The sequence below is a fragment of the Oncorhynchus gorbuscha genome, linkage group LG23 (assembly GCF_021184085.1).
Source record: "Oncorhynchus gorbuscha isolate QuinsamMale2020 ecotype Even-year linkage group LG23, OgorEven_v1.0, whole genome shotgun sequence".
Taxonomy (NCBI): domain Eukaryota; kingdom Metazoa; phylum Chordata; class Actinopteri; order Salmoniformes; family Salmonidae; genus Oncorhynchus; species Oncorhynchus gorbuscha.
Window position 1 is genome coordinate 50,315,333 of NC_060195.1, and position 19,294 is coordinate 50,334,626.

At 45.9% G+C, this 19,294-nt stretch overlaps 1 protein-coding gene across 3 annotated transcripts in view; it reads left to right on the forward strand.

Moving 5' to 3' along the window:
* LOC124011314 (neural cell adhesion molecule 2-like) overlaps positions 1-19,294 on the forward strand; it is a 457,182-nt gene that overhangs the window by 302,513 nt on the left and 135,375 nt on the right. For all 3 annotated transcript variants that reach the window (XM_046324554.1, XM_046324556.1, XM_046324555.1), the window contains exon 2: positions 17,210-17,284. In XM_046324554.1, coding sequence (XP_046180510.1) covers positions 17,210-17,284 — 75 coding nt within the window. The remainder of the gene's footprint in view (positions 1-17,209; positions 17,285-19,294) is intronic.

Here is a 19,294-nt window from a genome sequence, read left to right on the forward strand (position 1 = left end):
ATAGGAGAGGGCCTATAAATTGAGAGTCTGAGTGTAAGAGAAGGATGGGGAGTTAGAGGGAGGAAGGTAGAGCGGGAGAGGAGCAGAGGCTAAGTGTAAGAGAGAGATGGATGGGAGACGGGAGAGAGAGAGAGAAGATGATTCCGAATGTAAGACAGAGATATAGGGATGGGGGGAGGTAACGACAGGAGGGACATCTCTGAGCAGCGTTACCTGTATTTTTAGTTGCAGAATCTCTGTGATCTGCTTGACTAAGCCCAGCGCGCCTGAAGGGCTGATGTAGTCATACACAGAAACATGTGGCAGCTCCTGATTTAATTAACCAAGGGAGAGAGGGAGAGAAAGGAGAAAGAGAGAGATAAGGATGACAGACCGAGAAATAGGAGAGAGGAAGAGTGAAAGAGAGGCCAAGAAATACTGTCCTAGTTAACGAGAGAGAGGGAAAATCAGTGAGAGAGAGCGAGAGAGAAATTGTCAGCAAGAGAGAGCCAAGGAGAGAGGAAGAGGAAAATAGATACAGTAGGTTAGAGAATTACTGATAGTCTTAGAAAGAGAACAACAGAGGAAAATATAATGAGTGCGAGGAGATAGAGAGCAAAATGGAGAAAGAGGGGTAGACAGAGGAAATAAAATAGAGTGCATTATTTTCACGTTCTGACCTTTATTTCCTGTGTTTTGTATTTAGTTAGTATGGTCAGGGCGTGAGTTGGGTGGGCAGTCTATGTTTGTTTTTCTAGGTTTTGGGAATTTCTATGTTTCGGCCTAGTATGGTTCTCAATCAGAAGCAGGTGTCATTAGTTGTCTCTGATTGAGAATCATACTTAGGTAGCCTGGGTTTCACTGTGTGTTTGTGGGTGATTGTTTCTGTCTCTGTGATTGCACCAGATAGGACTGTTTTGAGTTTTCACATTTATTGTTTTTTTGTAGTCAGTTGTTCATGTGTACCTTAACGTATTAAAAAGAACCATGGACACTTACCACGCCGCGCATTGGTCCTCTGATCCGTTTTGCCTCTCCTCTTCGGAAGAAGAGGAGGAAATTCATTACAGAATCACCCACCCAAATCGGACCAAGCGGCGTGGTAAAGGACAGCGACGACAGCAGCAGCAGAATCACCCACCACAACAGGACCAAGCGGCGTCAGGCAGCAGGAGCAGAATCTGGACTACACAACTTGGGAGGAAATAGACAGGTGGGCGGTCGACCCAGGGAGAGTGCCGGAGCCCGCCTGGGATTCGATGGAGCAGTGCGCGGAAGGTTACAGGAGAATGAGGTTGGCGAAGCAAGCACGGCGGCGCGGACGGAAGCCCGAGAGTCAGCCCCAAATATTTCTTGGGGGGGGCACAGGGGGAGTGTGGCAGAGTCAGGAGTCAGACCTGAGCCAACTCCCCCCGCTTATCGTGAGGAGCCAAGGAGGAGCTCAGAACCAGAGCTGGTGTTGGAGGTGAGCGAAGCAGAGACTGTGAAGGAGTTAATGGGGAGATTGGAGGAGAGAGATATGAGGGAGTTGCTGTGTTGGTGCATGAGACACGGAATTCGCCCGACGGAGCGTGTCGAGGATTTGATGACACCTGGGTCAGCTCTCCATACTCGTCCTGAGGTGCGTGCTAGTCGGCTGGTGAAGATGGTGCCAGCCTCACGCACCAGGCCTCCTGTGCACCTCCCTAGCCTTGCATGTCCTGTGCCAGCTCAGCGCTACAGTGTGCCTAGCAGTGCTAACCGTGGCGGGCGTGGTACTGGTCAGGCACCGTGCTATGCGGTGGAATGCACGATGTCCCCAGTACACGTGCTTAGCCCAGTACGCTACATCTCAGCTCCTCACATCTGCCGGGCTAGACTGAAGATCCAGCCAGGGCGGTTGGTGCCAGCCCTGCTCTCAAGATCTCCAGTACGCCTTCACGGTCCGGTCTATCCGTCACCACCTCCACACACCAGTCCTCCGGTGGCAGCTCCCCGCACCAGGCTTCCTGTGCGTGTCCTCGGCCTAGTACCACCAGTGCCAGCACCACGCATCAGGCTTACAGAGCCTTCCTCCTCTCCAGCGCTGCCGGAGCGTCCCGCCTGTCCGGCGCCGCTGCCGGAGCCTCCCGCCTGTCCGGCGCCGCTGCCGGAGCGTCTCGCCTGTCCGGCGCCGCTGCCGGAGCGTCCCGCCTGTCCGGCGCCGCTGCCGGAGCGTCTCGCCTGTCCGGCGCCGCTGCCTCCTGTGGCAGCTCCACGCACCAGGCTGTCTCCCTGTCTCCTCCCTGCAGGTGCTCCCGCCTGTCCGGCGCCGCTGCCGGAGCGTCCCGCCTGTCCGGCGCCGCTGCCGGAGCCTCCCGCCTGTCCGGCGCCGCTGCCGGAGCCTCCCGCCTGTCCGGCGCCGCTGCCGGAGCCCCTCAGCCCAGAGGCGCCAGAGCCCCTCAGCCCAGAGGCGCCAGAGCCCCTCAGCCCAGAGGCGCCAGAGCCCCTGCCCCTCTGTCCAGTGGGGTCATTGAGAGGGGTTGCCATGGTGAGAAAGCCACGGAGGCAGACAATAAGGCGGACTAAGACAATGGTGAAGTGGGGTCCGCGTCCCGCGCCAGAACCGCCACCGCGGACAGACGCCCACCCAGACCCTCCCCTATAGGTCAAGGTTTTGCGGCCGGAGTCCGCACCTTTGGGGGGGGGTACTGTCACGTTCTGACCTTTATTTCCTGTGTTTTGTATTTAGTTAGTATGGTCAGGGCGTGAGTTGGGTGGGCAGTCTATGTTTGTTTTTCTAGGTTTTGGGAATTTCTATGTTTCGGCCTAGTATGGTTCTCAATCAGAGGCAGGTGTCATTAGTTGTCTCTGATTGAGAATCATACTTAGGTAGCCTGGGTTTCACTGTGTGTTTGTGGGTGATTGTTTCTGTCTCTGTGATTGCACCAGATAGGACTGTTTTAGGTTTTCTCACGTTTGTTGTTTTTGTTAGTTATCTCATGTGTAGTGTCTTTATATATTAAAGAACATGAATAACCACCATGCTGCTTTTTGGTCCGCTTCTCTTTCACCAAAAAACCCTTACAATTATTATGATTCCCAACTGTATTTTCCAATCCTAATCTCATTTATATTTTGAAAAGAGACAATTTTAAGGACGTTATCTACTACCTATGTTTACCGGGGCATGTCCCGCATTTTAGCTAATGCGTTTCTATAAATACATAGGACAATACTGGAACCAATGCGATAACTCTCAATTTGCTCTATCGCATTGTGACTCCACAGTTTGGCTTGTGAATGGAGAGTGGTTGGGAGCACCGACAACTCTGTAGATGTCACAGTGGTCACAATCGTGAATGTGTCTCTCAGTTCCCATGTTCCCCCCCATCATCCTGGGTGAATATAAAACCATTTTGACGGCAGACAGACGCGGGCCGTCTGAAAGTAGTGATTGCAAGGAAGTAATTTAAAAAAAACAAATGGACATCCTGCTAATAGGTGCTATTGCTTTTATTATTTCCTTATTGTATTTTCCACAGCTCTACCAGACTATGGTGTTTATATAGCTTGTGCGATGAGACAGCATTTTGTCCCCCTATAATCACTGTTTTTGTGTGTTACAATTGCTGTGCTCCAATTCTTGGTATACTTTCACCCTATAAGTGTGTATTGGGCTGGAGTTTCTGCTATTTTTGGTACACCAATATGGGAGTGTGTTTCGAACTTTCAGCAAACTTTACTGAACATGTCAATCAGCTACAGTGCTTCAAGTAAGTTATTTCCATTTCCTGTGTAACATCAGTATTTCTACAGGGTGCACCCTTTCGGAGAAGGGTATATTGGGACACAATAATATGATAGACTTAAAAAATATATATAAATGCAACATTTTCATTTTTTTTTACTAAGTTACAGTTACAAATCAGTCAATTGAAATAATTAGGGTTTAATCTATGGATTTCACATGACTGGGCAGGAGTGCAGCCATGGGTGGGCATTGGATGGAAATGAACATTACATTCTCTGGCAACAGCTCTGGTGGACATTCCTGCAGTCAGCATTTCAATTGCATGCTCCCTCAACTTGAGACATCTGTGGCACCTGTGTAATGGCCACAGTGTTTAATCAGGTTTAATCAGCCCAGAAAAGGAACTTGCTCCAGTTGCTGGCTTGGGTGGAGACTAAACAGTGGAGGAACTTCTCCAGCTCCTTGTTGGCCTGCTCCCTCTGGGGGTGGAACGCCGAGGAGAGACTCACCGACGTCCTCCAACAGGGAGCAGAAGGCTTTCCAATACCACGCAACAAACAGAGGCCCATGATCCGAGACAATGTCCTGGTGAAGTCTGTGCAGTCAAAAGACATGGGTAATCATAAGATCAGCGGTCTCCTTCGCTGAGGGCAACTTGGGTAAGGTGATGAAATGGGCTGCCTTGGAAAACTGATCGACGACCACCAGGATAGTGGTAAGCCCTTGGGATGGGGGTAACCCTGTGATAAAGTCTACAGACAGGTGGGACCAGGGCCAGCTGGGGATGTGCAGAGGTTGGAGCAACCCAGCCGGTTGCTGTCGTGAAGACATGCTTTGGGCACAGGCGGAGCAGGCCTGAATGGGTCTGGACTCACCAGACTGTGGTCTCAATACTCAATATCACGGGGACACAATGGGGGAGCTGGCGATGATGGACTCGGAGTCCTTCTCATTAGAGACACGTGTTGGCGGGACAGGGCGTCTGCTTTCTGATTCTTGGATCCCGGGCAAAAGGTAGTGTGAAGTTGAACCTGTTAAAGAACAGAGGCCACCTAGCCTGGCGAGCGTTCAACCTCTTGGCTTCTTGAATGGAGACCAAGTTATTGTGGTCCGCCTGATCACAAAAGGATGAGGTGCTCCCTCCAACCAGTGTCTCCACCCCTCAAGGGTCTACTTACCTGCCAAAATCTCTCGGTTGCCTACATCGTAGTTGCGTTCTGCTGGTGAGAACCGCTTGGAGAGAAAGGCACATGGGTGCAGTTTCTTGTTTCGCTGTGAAAGGTGTCTGAGGCGTCCACCTTTAACACAACGGTAGAGGTAGGATCAGGATGGACGAGGATGGTTCTGGAGGTAAAACGTCCCTTGAGCTCCCCGAATGCCCTGTCAGCCTCGGGGGTCCCGCAAAAATGATTCTGGGACTTGCGGGTTACGGCCGTGAGAAGCAATGACACCCAGGGAACCGCAGGACTTGTTTGAGTGAGGTGGGACGGGACGGGGCCAGTCGGTAACCACCCTCACATTTACAGGGTCCATTTGGATGTCGGCGGTAGTGATAATGTGACCCAGGAAAGAAACTTAGGATACATGGAACTCACTCTTCACTCTTTTCTTCAGGTATAGCTGACTCTGCAGGAGGCATGTCAGGACTTGGCGGACATGGAGGATGTGTTCCGGAAAGATCTTGTAGAAGATCAGGATGTTGTCGAGGTAGACAAAGATGAACCGATTCAACATATCCCTAAGTGTGTCATTGACTAATGCTTGGAAGACAGCCAGTGAGTTTCACCAATGCTTGGAAGACTGCCGGTGAGTGACACTCATAATGGCCACTCGGAATGTTAAAGGGAGTCGTCCATTCATCACTCTCCCTGATTCTCACCAGATTGTAAACGTTGCAGAGGTCCAGTTTTGTAAAGAATTGGGCCACATGGGCCAACTCCAAGGCGGCGGACATCAGGGATAGGGTTTAATGAGCCCTCTGTAATGGGGGTGTAGAGCGAATGAAACCTGCCTCCAATGACTCCCGGATGTAATTGTCCGTGAGTTCTGCTTCAGGGGTCGAGAGGGAGTACAGGCGGACCCAGGGAGGGGTGGAGCCGGATAGGAGTTCTATGGCGCAGTTGCATGGACGATGAAGAGGGAGGGTGGCGGATTGACTCTTACTGAAGGCCTCCCGATAGGTCGAAGTACTCAGGAGGGAGAGTGGAAGAGTCTTGGTCTTCAATGGATGCCGGGGAACATGGCGAGGCTCTTGGTGGGGGTCTTTGGCATTTAGTCTGGCAGTTCTTACCCTGTTCTAGTAAGTGTAGGATAATAGTGGGTTATGTATCATTAGTCAGGGGTACCCTAGGATAAGGGGGTTCTCAGGAGCAGTGATCAAAAGAAAACTAAGAGTCTCTGAGTGGTTCACCCCAACCTGCAGTAGAATTGGCTTGGTCTGATATTCCACTTGGCTGGAGCTAATGGGGCATCCATCGAGGGCTTGAATATGCAGAGGGATGGGACATTTCACGCAGGGGATTTGTAATTCTCTGGTGAATTATCCGTGGCTCTGGAGTCCATGAAAGCTTGAATGTGGTGCTGACGGTTGTCCCAATTAAGGGTTGTGGGAAGTGTCAGATGGTAGCTGGAGTATAACTGCACAGCTCGTCAGGGTCTCTCCTTGTCCTGGTGAGCTGTGGCGTTTGCCGTCAACTCTGGGCATGTAGCACAGAGATGGCCGATACGTCTGCAGTAGAGGCAGCAGCCATCACACATGCGCCTGTCATGTTCCTGTGCTCTGACGTGTGCGTCCCAGCTGCCTAGGCTCCTCAATGCTGGGCTTGGGAGGCTTAGCGTGCTCCGGAAAGTGGGATACAGGGGTGGTGCGGAACTCAACGTCAAAGTCAACACTGGTCTGGCCCCTTGGCGGAGGTTGAACAGTCAGCTTGCCTTTTCTCATCCCCCGATAGGGTGGTTGAAGACTCGTCGCAGCTTGGCAGTGAAGGCTGATATGGAGCTGCTGGATGCTGGCTGCTGTTCCCACACAGCCGTTGCCCCCACCAGGGCCTTGCCTGAGAGTAGAGAGATGATGTAGGTGATCATGGCCCGATCGGTGTGGAACGAGGAGGACTGTAGCTCAAACACCAGAGAATACTGAGTAAGGAACACCTTGCATCCTCCCGGGTGGCCGTCATACCACTCCGGGGCTGGGATCTTGGGTTCCCGGTGCAGGTTCCCTGGAGGCACTACGGCGAAGCCTGTACCACTAGGCGATGAGACTTGGGCATTAGCTCCTCCTGGGTTGAGGTTGGGACATGGTTAAAGGGAATCGGTAAGTGCCCGGAGGGTCTCTGATATTTGGTAGAGTTGTTCTTGCTGCCACCCCGGCAGTGCTCCTTGGGGGGTTATAGCATTCTGGATCTGGTTGATCTCTGCTGGGTCCATGTTTAGGCAGAAGCTTGCTGTGATGTGGTGAGGTTGGACCCAGATGTAGAGAAGAGACCAGACGAGGAATCAGTGGTTAAGGATAAACATCATACTTTACTGAGAAACGGTAGCCGCAGGATCACAGTACATTTAAACAACAATAAACACTAAGTCTCAAACTCCCCCAGGAAACAAATGCACGCGGTAAACAATCCAAGCTTCTGCAAAGGACAACAGAAACGTTTATTTTAACAGGAAAATCTTTACGAGTAAATAGGTTACACCTGAGTGTCATTAATGTCTCTAGGACGGTCTTTGCCGCCCTCTGGTGACAGGTGGAACCATGACATGTACTTAGCATTGTACTTGACATTTTGCACATCTATTGTTCATCAAGATTGACTGATTCAATGGCAAAGTGTTCATGGCCCCCAAAAGGCTAGAAACAGCCCTGTGTGTTTGTGTGTGTGTGCTTGTCTGTGGGTCTATGCGTGCACGTGTGTGTGTGTGTGTGTGTGTGTGTGTGTGTGTGTGTGTGTGTGTGTGTGTGTGTGTGTGTGTGTGTGTGTGTGTGTGTGTGTGTGTGTGTGTGTGTGTGTGTGTGTGTGTGTGTGTGTGTGTGTGTGTGTGTGTATGATTCCATCCATCGGAGTCCAAGCAAATAGAGGGTGGTCTCTCTCCACATCTCCACGAGGCCAGCTTGCGATATGAGAGGCTTTAAAGAAAGGAGAGGGAAATTGGAAAAGCAGTGGGTAAGCAATGTATCGAGGGATACATTGAGAGAGGGAAGAGAGCTTGTTCTGCCAGGGACCATACATGAGCTGATATGACAGGACGATTGGACATGGTTTGGTGACAAGAGCCACCACTGTCGTGTCCAGAGGATTGGATGCCATAGTGATTGGACGAGGAGTGAGACGGATGGATGTCCAAGCATCAGTCAAATGCTCTCTTTCTTCCCTACCAGTACATTGATTGATTGGCCAGAGTGCCCAATATATTGCATAGGATTTGTCGTGCATTATAGTCCTACAGTAGTCCCATTATGTAACAGGCTCTGTTACTTCCATTGCTTGGCATTCTAAACAAACATCCACTGCGTAGAGCGTGTGTATTAGCAGTAATTGAGCACACAGTGCAGATGTGCCCTGAGGCGAGACTGAAAGAAACTGCTCATCTGTAATTCCCTGTGATTTCACAGAGGACTTGAAGGCGTTCCAGGCGCCCCTCTTGACATCACATAGCTTGTGTACAATACACACACACACACACACACACACACACACACACACACACACACACACACACACACACACACACACACACACACACACACACACACACACACACACACACACACACACACACACACACACACACACACACACACACACACACACACACCAGGCAGCCCCCTCGACACAGAGCTACTGTACAGCAACAGAGGGAAAGTAAAATGCATTCTGGGTCATTTCCTCAACTACGTGACCACAGGCTGTGAGGTGACATGCAAACACAATGGTGTGTTGAGGAAGGAAACCTCAAGGGGTTATGACTTGGGGGAAGTGGAGGACCTGGGTTATTCTATCATTTGAGGAAAGAGGGAGAGAGGAGTGGGGGAGTATGTGATTGACATAGCAGCTTGAAATATTTTATATTGGCCTGTTGATTGGGCCTTCTAATTCATTAATTAGTACTAGTATGTGTTCACATTCCATTTTGTGATGATCTCTTGTTGTGGAGGATATGGGAACAATTATAATTTGGGATGATAGTAGAAGATGATTGCAAAAGTGACACTGCCAGACAATGTCAGATTTCATAACATTCTGAAGTATCTTAAATGGGTACAAATCAATATAGCTTGACTGACATAATTTAAATAAAAGTTTTAAAAAATATATATGTATTGAATGTTCGATCAACACCCACCATTGTTGTCATCAATTGTGTAATGGCTCATTTGTTTCCCCATTTGATCCATTGCGATTGCTATAGCGGCACTTTGCAGTATTTGCCTCTGCTATGTGACACTTCCTATCAAATCAATTTTTTTTGTCATGAACAACTAGTGTAGAGTAACAGTAAAATGCTTACAGGCCCTTCCCAACAATGCAGATAGAAAATAAATAGAAAAATAATAACACAAGGAATAAATACACAATGAGTAATGATAACTTGGCTATATACATGGGGTACCAGTACCGAATAGAGGTGCAGGGGTATGAGGTAATTGAGGTAGAGACATAGGTAGGGATAAAGTGACTAGGCAACGGGATAGATAATAAACAGTAACAGCAGCGTATGTTATGAGTCAAAAGAGATAATTGCAAAAAGGGTCAATGCAGATATTCCGAGTAGCTATTGGTTAACTATTTAATTAACTATTTATCAGTCTTAAAGCTTAGGGGTTGAAGCTGTTCAGGATCCTGTTGGTTCGAGACCTTGTGTATCGGTACCACTTGCCATGTGGCTGGAGTGTTTGACAATTTTTGGGGCCTTCCTCTGACTATATAGAGGTTATGGTATAGAGGTTCTAGAATGCAGGAAGCTCGGCTCCAGTGATGTACTGGGCGGTACGCACTACCCTCTGTAGCGCATTGCATTCGGATGCCAAACAGTTGCCAAACCAAGCTGTGATGCAGCCATTAAAGATGCTCTCGATGGTGCAACTGTATAACTTTTTGAGGATCTGAGGGCCCATGCCAAATCTTTTCAGCGGTGTTGTCATACCCTCTTCATGACTGTGTTGTGTGCGGACCATGATAGTTCCTTAGTTATGTGTCCACCAAGGAACTTGAAGCTCTCGACCTGTTCCACAACAGCCCCATCGTTGTGGATGGGGGCATGCTCTGCCCTCCATCTTCTGTAGTCCATGATCAGCACCTTTGTCTTGCTGATGTTGAAGGAGAGGTTATTGTCATGGCACCACACTGCCAGGTCTCTAACCTCCCCCCTGTAGGCTGTCTCATCGTTGTCGGTGATCAGGCCTACCACCGTGTGTCGTCTGTAAACGTAATGATGTTGTTGGAGTCGTGCACGGCCACACAGTCGTGGTTGAACAGGGATTACAGAAGGGGTCTAAGCACACACCCCTGAGGATAAGCCTTGCGCATGTGTTGCTGCATATCCTCACCACCTGAGGGTGGCCATCAGGATGTCCAAGATCCAATTGCAGAGGAGGTGTTAAATCCCACGGCCCTTAATTTAGTGATGAGCTTGGAGGGCACAATGGCGTTGAACACTGAGCTGTAGTCAATGAACTGCCTTATCGCGTAGATGTTCCTTTTGTCCAGTTGGGAAAGGGCAGTTTGGAGTGCAATCAAAGATTGCGTAATCTGTGGATCTGTTGTGGCGGTATGCAAATTGGAGAGGGTCCAGGGTGTCTAGGATGATGGTGTTGATGTGAGCCATGACCAGCTTTTCAAAGCATTTCATGGCTACAGATATGAGTGCAATAGTCGTGCAATAGTCGTTTATGCAGGTTACCTTATTCTTGGACAAGGGAACAATGGTGGTCAGGGAGAGGTTGAAAATGTCAGTGAAGACACTTGCCAGCTGGTAAGCACATGATCTGAGTATGTGTCCTGATAATCCATCTGGCCCTGCAGCCTTCTGAATGTTAACCTGTGTAGCCCTTTCCTGCAGTCAAATGACCTAGTGGTCTCATGGGTGGAATGTTATTCATATTTTTCATAATTTTATAATGAATAAACATTATTTAAAAAACCCGCCGGAAATCTGGTGTTTCTATGTCAAACAGTTTTGTTATATTTCAGTCTTCTGTGATATATATAAAGTGTAATATTGGAATGCAAACTCAGAATGTAACACATTTCAACTCTATATCTGACATGGTACAGGTGTCCTCTTTTTTTGAAGCCCATAACTATGTGTGTGAGATATATACTTTTGTTGTAAAGTAGATTTGTTTAAGACTACCAAGAAAACTCTGTTTGACCCTGATTTAGCCCACAGCAGTAAAAGGGTAAAAGTATTACTCACATTGGCTATGGAGAGAGTGATAACACAGTCTCCGGACCCTTTACCCTTACAGCTGGTGCTCTCATGCGTAGTTCAGTGTTGCTAGCCTCGAAGCGTGCATAGAAGGTTAGCTCATCTGGTAGGCTTACGTCACTGTACAGTTCGCGGCGGGGTTTCCCTTTGTAATCAGTGCTAGTTTGCCAGCCCTGCCACATGCAACGAGAGTCAGAGCCGGTGTAGTAGGATTTGATCTTGGTACTGTTTGTTTGGTGGTTCGTCGGAGGTGTAGCTTGGATTTCTTATAAGCTTCCGGATTAGTGTCCCGCTCATTGAAAGCGACAGCTTTAGCCTTTAGCCCAATGTGGACGTTGCCTGTAATCATTCTGGTTGGGATGTACGTACGGTCACTAAATATTAATAACGACCCTTACAACGTGAGTTATTTTTGCATGTATTATTATCTGAAAGAGGCTTTGGTATTAGTCTGTCTGAGGGTCTACTCATGTAAGACAGTGTCCGGTGTGTTTGACACAATAGTTGCGAAGAAACAAAGTGAGAGCGGGGTATCAGCATATATGACACATGCCAACCATGGCGAAGGTAAACGCTGGCTTTGTAAATACATTTTGTTCATATCAACATGTTATCACCACTGGACATGTAGCCTACAAATGCCTGCGTCGTCGCCAAATGAAGGAGATATTTCGCAGTCATCAAATGTGGTGAGTATTATGGCATGGATAGGCTTTATCCTGGTCGGGAGAGAGAGTGAGAACAGGGTGGATCCAAGTCATGTAAGCAAGAAAGTGAGGTCGTTTGTGTGGATGATCAGATTGAATGGTGTGTGCGTGTTATCAGCTACAGTATATTGTGTGCAGAGACCGTGGCATGAGTGAGGTGAGGTTGTAGATATGGGTTATCATAAACTATGGAGCAAGACAGGGTTATTGATCTCCAGCTATTGATCTCCTAAAATGTGGTTACATTTGTATAAACTTCAAGTATCACTAACTACAAATCCCCCTATAATGGTTTCACCCAAATCTGGCAACACTTTAGATTTCGTGCTACGGCTAGGCAGTATATTAGTATTTGAGGTGATAACATTTTATTTGCTTTGTGATTCGTCAAAAAATGTAAACTTGTCAAGTCATGTGCTCCGGTTCTTGTATACACTGTAACAAGCACATCAAAGATTTGTAATATTCTGTGGCCAAACTAAGTTGATTTTATTCAGGCAATGGGCGCAGCCATCTTTGACTTTGTTTATTTGCATTTTATAGTGAATGGCATTCTGGGATTAGGGAGTTTTTCCTTGTCAAACATAGACAAGCTGCTGTCATAAAGAATCAGCTTAGCTGACACATATCTCCGTTCTTAACCATATTCAATTTCTCCCTTGTGCTCACCAGAGATGTTACATTGTAAACAAGTCTAGCTTTTAGGTCGCCAACTTATGTTTTGTTTTTTTGTCAGCGCAACCTTAGACTGGTTTATAGAAGTATGGAAGAGCAGGAAGTGGGGCAGAGCTGAGAGGACAGAACTGGCAACTGTAATATAGTGCTTCCCTGGGGATGGGGCAGTGTGTTGTGTTTGCGGGGGGTGTTGCCAGGGGGTTGTGTGTGTGTGTGCGTGCCAAAAGGGAGGATGGAAAGTTGGAGGATAAATATATATTTTTTTAAGTGAACCTTTATTTAAGTAGGTAAGTCAGTTAAGAACAAATTCTTATTTACATTGACGGCCTACCCCGGACGATGCTGGGCGCCGCCCTATGGGACTTCCAATCACGGACAGATGTGATACAGCCTGGATTTGAACCAGGTAATGTAGTGATGTTTCTTGCACTGAGATACAGTGCCTTAGACCCATGTGCCACTCAAGGGGGCCCATAGACTCAACAAAAACATAAATGCAATATGTAAATTTTGGTCATATGTTTCATGAGCTGAAATAATATATTCCCTGCACACAAAAAGCTTATTTCTCTCAAACTTTGTGCACAAATTTGTTTATATCCATATTAGTGAGCATTTCTCATTTTCCAATATAATCCATCCACCTGACAGGTGTGGCATATCAAGAGTTTCAAAGGCCATTTTAAAATGTGCAGTTCTGTCACACAACACAATGCCACAGATGTCTCATGTTTTGAGGGAGCTTGCAATTTGCATGCTGACTGCAGGAATGTCCACCAGAGCTGTTGCTAGAGAATTGAATGTTCATTTCTCTACCATAAGCTGCCTCCAACATCATTTTAGAGAATTTAGCATTACATCCAACCAGCCTCACAACAGCAGACCCCGTGTAACCACTCCAGCCCAGGACCTCCACATCCGGCTTCTTCATCTGCGGGATCGTCTGAGTGGGGGTGGGAGGGGGTGATGAGGACTATTTCTGTCTATAATGAAGCTCTATTGTGGGGAAAAACAGATTCTGATTGGCTGTGCCACTGCCCTGTCATGTGGAATCCATAGATTAGTGCCTAATTTATTTATTTCAATTGACTGATTTCCTTAAATGAACTGTAACTGTGTTTATAGTTTTGTTCAGTATGGATAAATCACAATAAATCATTGTGATGTAGATGTGTATTACCAGGCATGAAGCAAGGTATTGACATTACAGTAGTGTCCACCTACTGCTATCTATAGGCAGCTCTCTGACGCAGAAAATGTGTTTGTGTGTGTATGTGTGTGTGTGTGTGCATCTACAGAACATAAACACAAACTGTAGCAAAATAAAATAAGAGATTCAAAGAAGGGATAATCAAAGGATAGCCAGATGGAGAGAGGAGAGAGAGAGAAAGAGAAAAGATCAAAGGTGCTTTCTCCTCCACTGCCTTTGGAGTCGCTCCTAACTAGATTCACGCTATACTTCTCTGGCTGCTCTGTGTCCCAAATGACACCATATTCCCTATTTAGTGCACTACTTTTGACCAGGGCCCATAGGACCAGCTCACAGGCCTATGGTCAAAAGAAGTGCACTAATATAGAGAATAGGGTTCCATTTGGGATGCACACTTGGCTCCGGAAGGGGTAAGCAGCAAGCAAGACACTTAAGTACAACTTGCAATGAGGTGCAGCTGAACATCTACATTCAAATTGTGTGGGTGATTTCAAGCTTTTATATGGTAAAGTGAAGTGTCGCAACACCACTCATTACCTAGTCCTTCATCCTATGTGAATCGCCGCATGATACCCTATTGTGTAGTAGTAGCAGTGTCTGAGCAAAGGGGAAAGGCTCATTGCTTTGTACTTTTGAAACTGCCATTGAAGTAAGCCTCTTGTGATGCATAATTTGAAGTATTTAAGCTTCATAGAATAGTACAGTGGTTCCTCCTTTAAAAGTTACAAGCTTATGCCGCGACCGTTAGTGGTAGATGGTGGTATTCTGTCATTGCACCACACTATCACAAAGGGGAGTTAGAACGCCGATCTAGCGGTAGTCTAAACTGTGGCAATTAATGGAGGCGTTTTCAGTCTGAGAGTCTCCTCTGGCACTGGAGTCCTGCATCAGGCATCAACAACAACTGTCCTGGAGTTAATTAAGAGAGAACCTGGGTAAATACAATGGGGGAATTTCACTTGACATGTGGACTGACAATTTTCGGGAAAAAAATATACACGGTGGGCGCTTTTTTTTCTCTCCCTCTACAAACAGAAATAAATCATTCTAAATAACAAACTGGCTTTATTTAGAAATTAGTTGGAATGTCTCACCCCATTTTCAAGAAGGGCCCTTTTCTCTTTATTCAGATTCCAAAAAAGTTGGTTGCAATTTCAGTTGAAAGGATCAGACCCTTCTTTTCAATTTTCGCCTAACATTACATACTCAAATCTAACTGTCTGTAGCTCAGGATCTGAAGCAGGTATATGCATATTCTTGATACCATTTGAAAGGAAACAATATGTGTTCACTTTTTCACTTTGTGGAAATGTGAAATTCATGTAGGAGAATATAACACATTAGATCTGGTAAAAGATAATACAAAGAAAAAAAAACATAATTGCCTTTCTGAAAATGCATATGACTTACGAGTCTAGGCATAATTTAGCAGTGTACGTGCAAAGTTTTAGACTCATCCAATGAGCCATTGTATTACTGTTAAAAATGTGTTATCAAGTCTGCCAAAATGTGCCGAATTGGTCAATTGATATATTTGCAAGTACATAACTATACAGAACACACAAAAATGATATGGTAATAAAGCATTTAAGTTTACACACTCACAGGAGTGTCAAAAATGAAGGATAATTAGCTTTCCTACAGAAAAGACACTGTTAGAAGTTTTTAGTTGTTATGCACTCTCCTCAAACAATATAATTGTATTTGTTCACTGTATTAACTTCTGTAAATTGGGCAGTGTAGTTAGATTATCAATAATTTAAGCTTTCTGCTCATATAAGACATGCCTATGTCCTGGCAAATGTTCTTTCTTAATTACAATGTCATGCTTTTCACATTAGCCGCACATTAGCTCAACCGTCCCGCGGGGTAGGGGGGTTGTGACCGTTCCCGTAGAGGAAAAATAAAAAAGTAAGTAACTTGTCTACCGGCCCTGCATTAATGACCAAAATTGTGATAACTAAAAATGTATACCAGTTTAATTTAAGGACCATAAAATTGACAGCTGTGACATACAGATTGCAAAATAGTTTTTTTATGTACTGATTCCATGGCACATGCTTTATAACCTACTGCAGGCCTAAAACATATGTGTTTAACCTTCTGAATGAATTATCATATTGAATATAGAAGCCACATCTTAATGAGTTCTGAGAGCCGATCTGTTATCCAACAATTATTATTATTATTATTATTATAATTAACCCTACATTATAATTATATAAAAGCCCATTGGATATTCTCACAGACCAGATTTTCCCTAACGAAAAATGCTTTGGCTGTTTTGACCCAAGTTAATCTGCTCATGTTGTATGTGTGTTTGATTATTTGTGACATTGTGGTTACGATGAAGAATGTAATCAAACGTTATGTGCATTTTTTTTAGACGCTGTGTTTTTATTTAAAGTGGTGATTTAAAATGCTGGAGGCATTTTGAAAACATGTTTACAAACACTTGTTTTTCACAAGTGTACTCTAGCAGGTGTAGACCATCATGCAAACAATGTTTCCATGATGGGCTATTAGTAGGACATTAGACTCTTCATACATCAATTTATTTACAAAATGGTCATTTAATAGCCCGCTTACTATATGTGTGAAAATCCCACCAATTTGCAATGTATTAGTTCAGTACATTTTAGTTGCCCTTCCCCCCCCCATCTCCACGACCATGGGTAAAACCTTGCTGAGATAACCAATGCATTTGTTGTATCGTCAATTTCGCAAGCCAAAACGTCTTGATGGCGTTCACCTGTTAATCTTTGCTTGTAGGCTTGACATAGTCACGGATTAATGTTTTCAGTTGATAACAATGTCTACACTGCATTTCTGATCAATTTTATGTTATTGTTATGGACAAAAACTGTACTTTTCTTTCAAAAACAAGGACATTTCTAAGTGACCCCAAACTTTTGAACGGTAGTATATATATATTATATGTCTTACAGAGCCTTTCCATAAGTCCACTCAAGTTTCTTAAACTGTCATCAGTGAGTCGATGGCTTGAGTCATCTTGCTAAAAATGGAAAACCATGGTAGATTATGTGTTTTTGGTTGATGGCCAATATTAAAAACAGTCAAATGCGCTTTATTGTTGTATTATTTTAGGCTCCTTTCTCTTCTCTGTGCTGGAGTTCTTTTAAAAATAAGGTAGACTAGTGAAGGCAACACATTGTTGCATACTGGAACACCAAAAGTCATCCAATTGTTATAATAGGATTTTAAGCAACAGCATACCCACGTGTGGTCAACTATTTCAGCACAGTTTTGCGCTGCTCTTAGACACACATGGGAACTGGTCTTGGTAAATCAATATTCTGATTATTTTGCTCTTCACTCGCAGTTACTTAATATCCTACTCCCGACCGGTCACGTTGTACAGCGCCAACTTTTTTAATCCAGTCACCCCCCCACCCCTCCATGTCTTATTCTCCTATGTTATCTTAGTGAGTTTTTGTGTGTCTATACTCATCTTTTTTCTCTTTCTCTCTATCCTCGCAGCTGTTCTGCAGGTATCCATATCCTTGAACAAGGTGGAGCTAAGTGTGGGAGAGTCCAAGTTCTTCAAATGCACAGGTAAGATGCCTATGGCAAAGAGAACATGCTTGTCTGTGTGTTAAATCAAATGTAAATGTGGATTGTTATGCAGGGGAGTGAGGACCCAAAAGCGACTTAACAGAAACAGAGTTTATTCAAGTCCAAACAGAAAATAACAAATCCTGAATCCTTAACAGGAAATGTCCAAACGGGGAATAACAGAAATCCTCTAGTCTGTAGAGGGGAATAACAGGAGAAGCGGCCACAGACTGCAGGTCGCTTCGGGTAGACGCAGGCCGTAGCTGACAGAGACACCTGCTCACACGCAGCATCTGATGAAGGCAAAAACACGACAGGACGGAACAAGAACACAGCACAGCAAACAAGGATCCGACAAGGACAGAAGCAGAAACAGAGAGAGAAATAGGGACTTAATCAGAGGGCAAAATTGGGGACAGGTGTGAAAGAGTAAACGAGGTAGTTAGGAGAATGAGGAACAGCTGGGAGCAGGAACGGAACGATAGAGAGAGAGAGGGATAGAGAGAGGGAAAGAACCTAATAAGACCAGCAGGGGGAAACGAATAGAAGAGAAAGCACAGGGACAAGACATGACAATCTATGACAAAACATGACATGGATATGTCATCCTGAGTGTGTGGTGAGATGGGCGATGGGTTGGATGGAGGTTGTGGGGTTGTTGGGTGACATGGTTGCCCCCCATCCCACACATAATCATCCTTCCAAACCAACGGTATCAACCCAATCCCCCAGCCTTCAGCTAACCCCTTGCCCATCCCACTGTTGCAGATCCTGTCCTTTCCACCCCTGTTTGGGGGATCTATGTGCCATGGGCCCCAAGCCAAGTACCTGCAGCTCTGTAGGGTGGCAGTGTGGGCTGGCAGTGCTTTGTTCCACAGTTCCACCCCTGCTGTGTCCCTGTCTTCTTCTGCCAGCACATCACAACATGGAGCTAACAGCAGAGGAACAGGAAGGAAAGGGGCAGGGAGAAGGTATGGCTGAGGGTGGTGAGGGGAGTAAGGGGTGGAGATGGTGAGGAGAGCTTATGGACAGAGAAGAGAGGGACAGAGGGTGGTTGGTTGAGGGAGATGTAGAGTGCGGAGAGTAGAGGAAGGAAGAGGAGAGGGGCAGGGAGAAGGGTGGGTGGAGAATAATGGGGTGAAAGTGGGGGAGAGGAGAGAAGAGGGATGGGAGAGAGAGGCGCACACACACACACACAGTCTACAATAACTAACCATGTGGGAACACATTTTCAGTCCAATTCAAAATCCTATTTTGCCTAACCTTAACCCCAAAACCTAACCTTAACCCTAAAACACACCACACACACACACACACACACACATCCATCGTCCCGCGCACACACACGCCACCACCAGAGTGATGGTGACATCTGAAGAGGCAGTATGTCGGTTCACCATTTGCATCCAGTGTGTGTGTACTGACCAGCTAAACACACACACACACACACACACACACACACACACACACACACACACACACACACACACACACACACACACACACACACACACACACACACACACACACACACACACACACACACACACACACACACACACACACACACACAGTCCTCTATAACTAACCTTGTGGGGGGACACAATTCAGTCCCATTCCAAATCCTATTTTCCCTAAACCTAATTATAACCCTAACACTAATTATAACCTTAACCCTAAACCCCCTAGAAATATAATTTTACCTTGTGTGGGGATTAACAAAATGTCCCCAGTTGGTCAAAACATTTCTGTTTATTATTCTTGTCAGGACCTCTGGCAAACTGCATGGTTTACCTCCTTGCACTATTTTTCACTATTAAAAATAGTTTTATAGAATTATGTCAGTGTTTAATCAGATGTCATTGCTAAGTGGTGCCTCTCAGTGCTCCACTCAGTCTCGAGTTACACTTTAACCACATGGTGGTTGGCAAGACATGTCAAAATATGTTTTACTTCAGGTGAATACCTCTCCCAGAGACATACAATAGTTTTACCGGTGTCCCAGCCTTC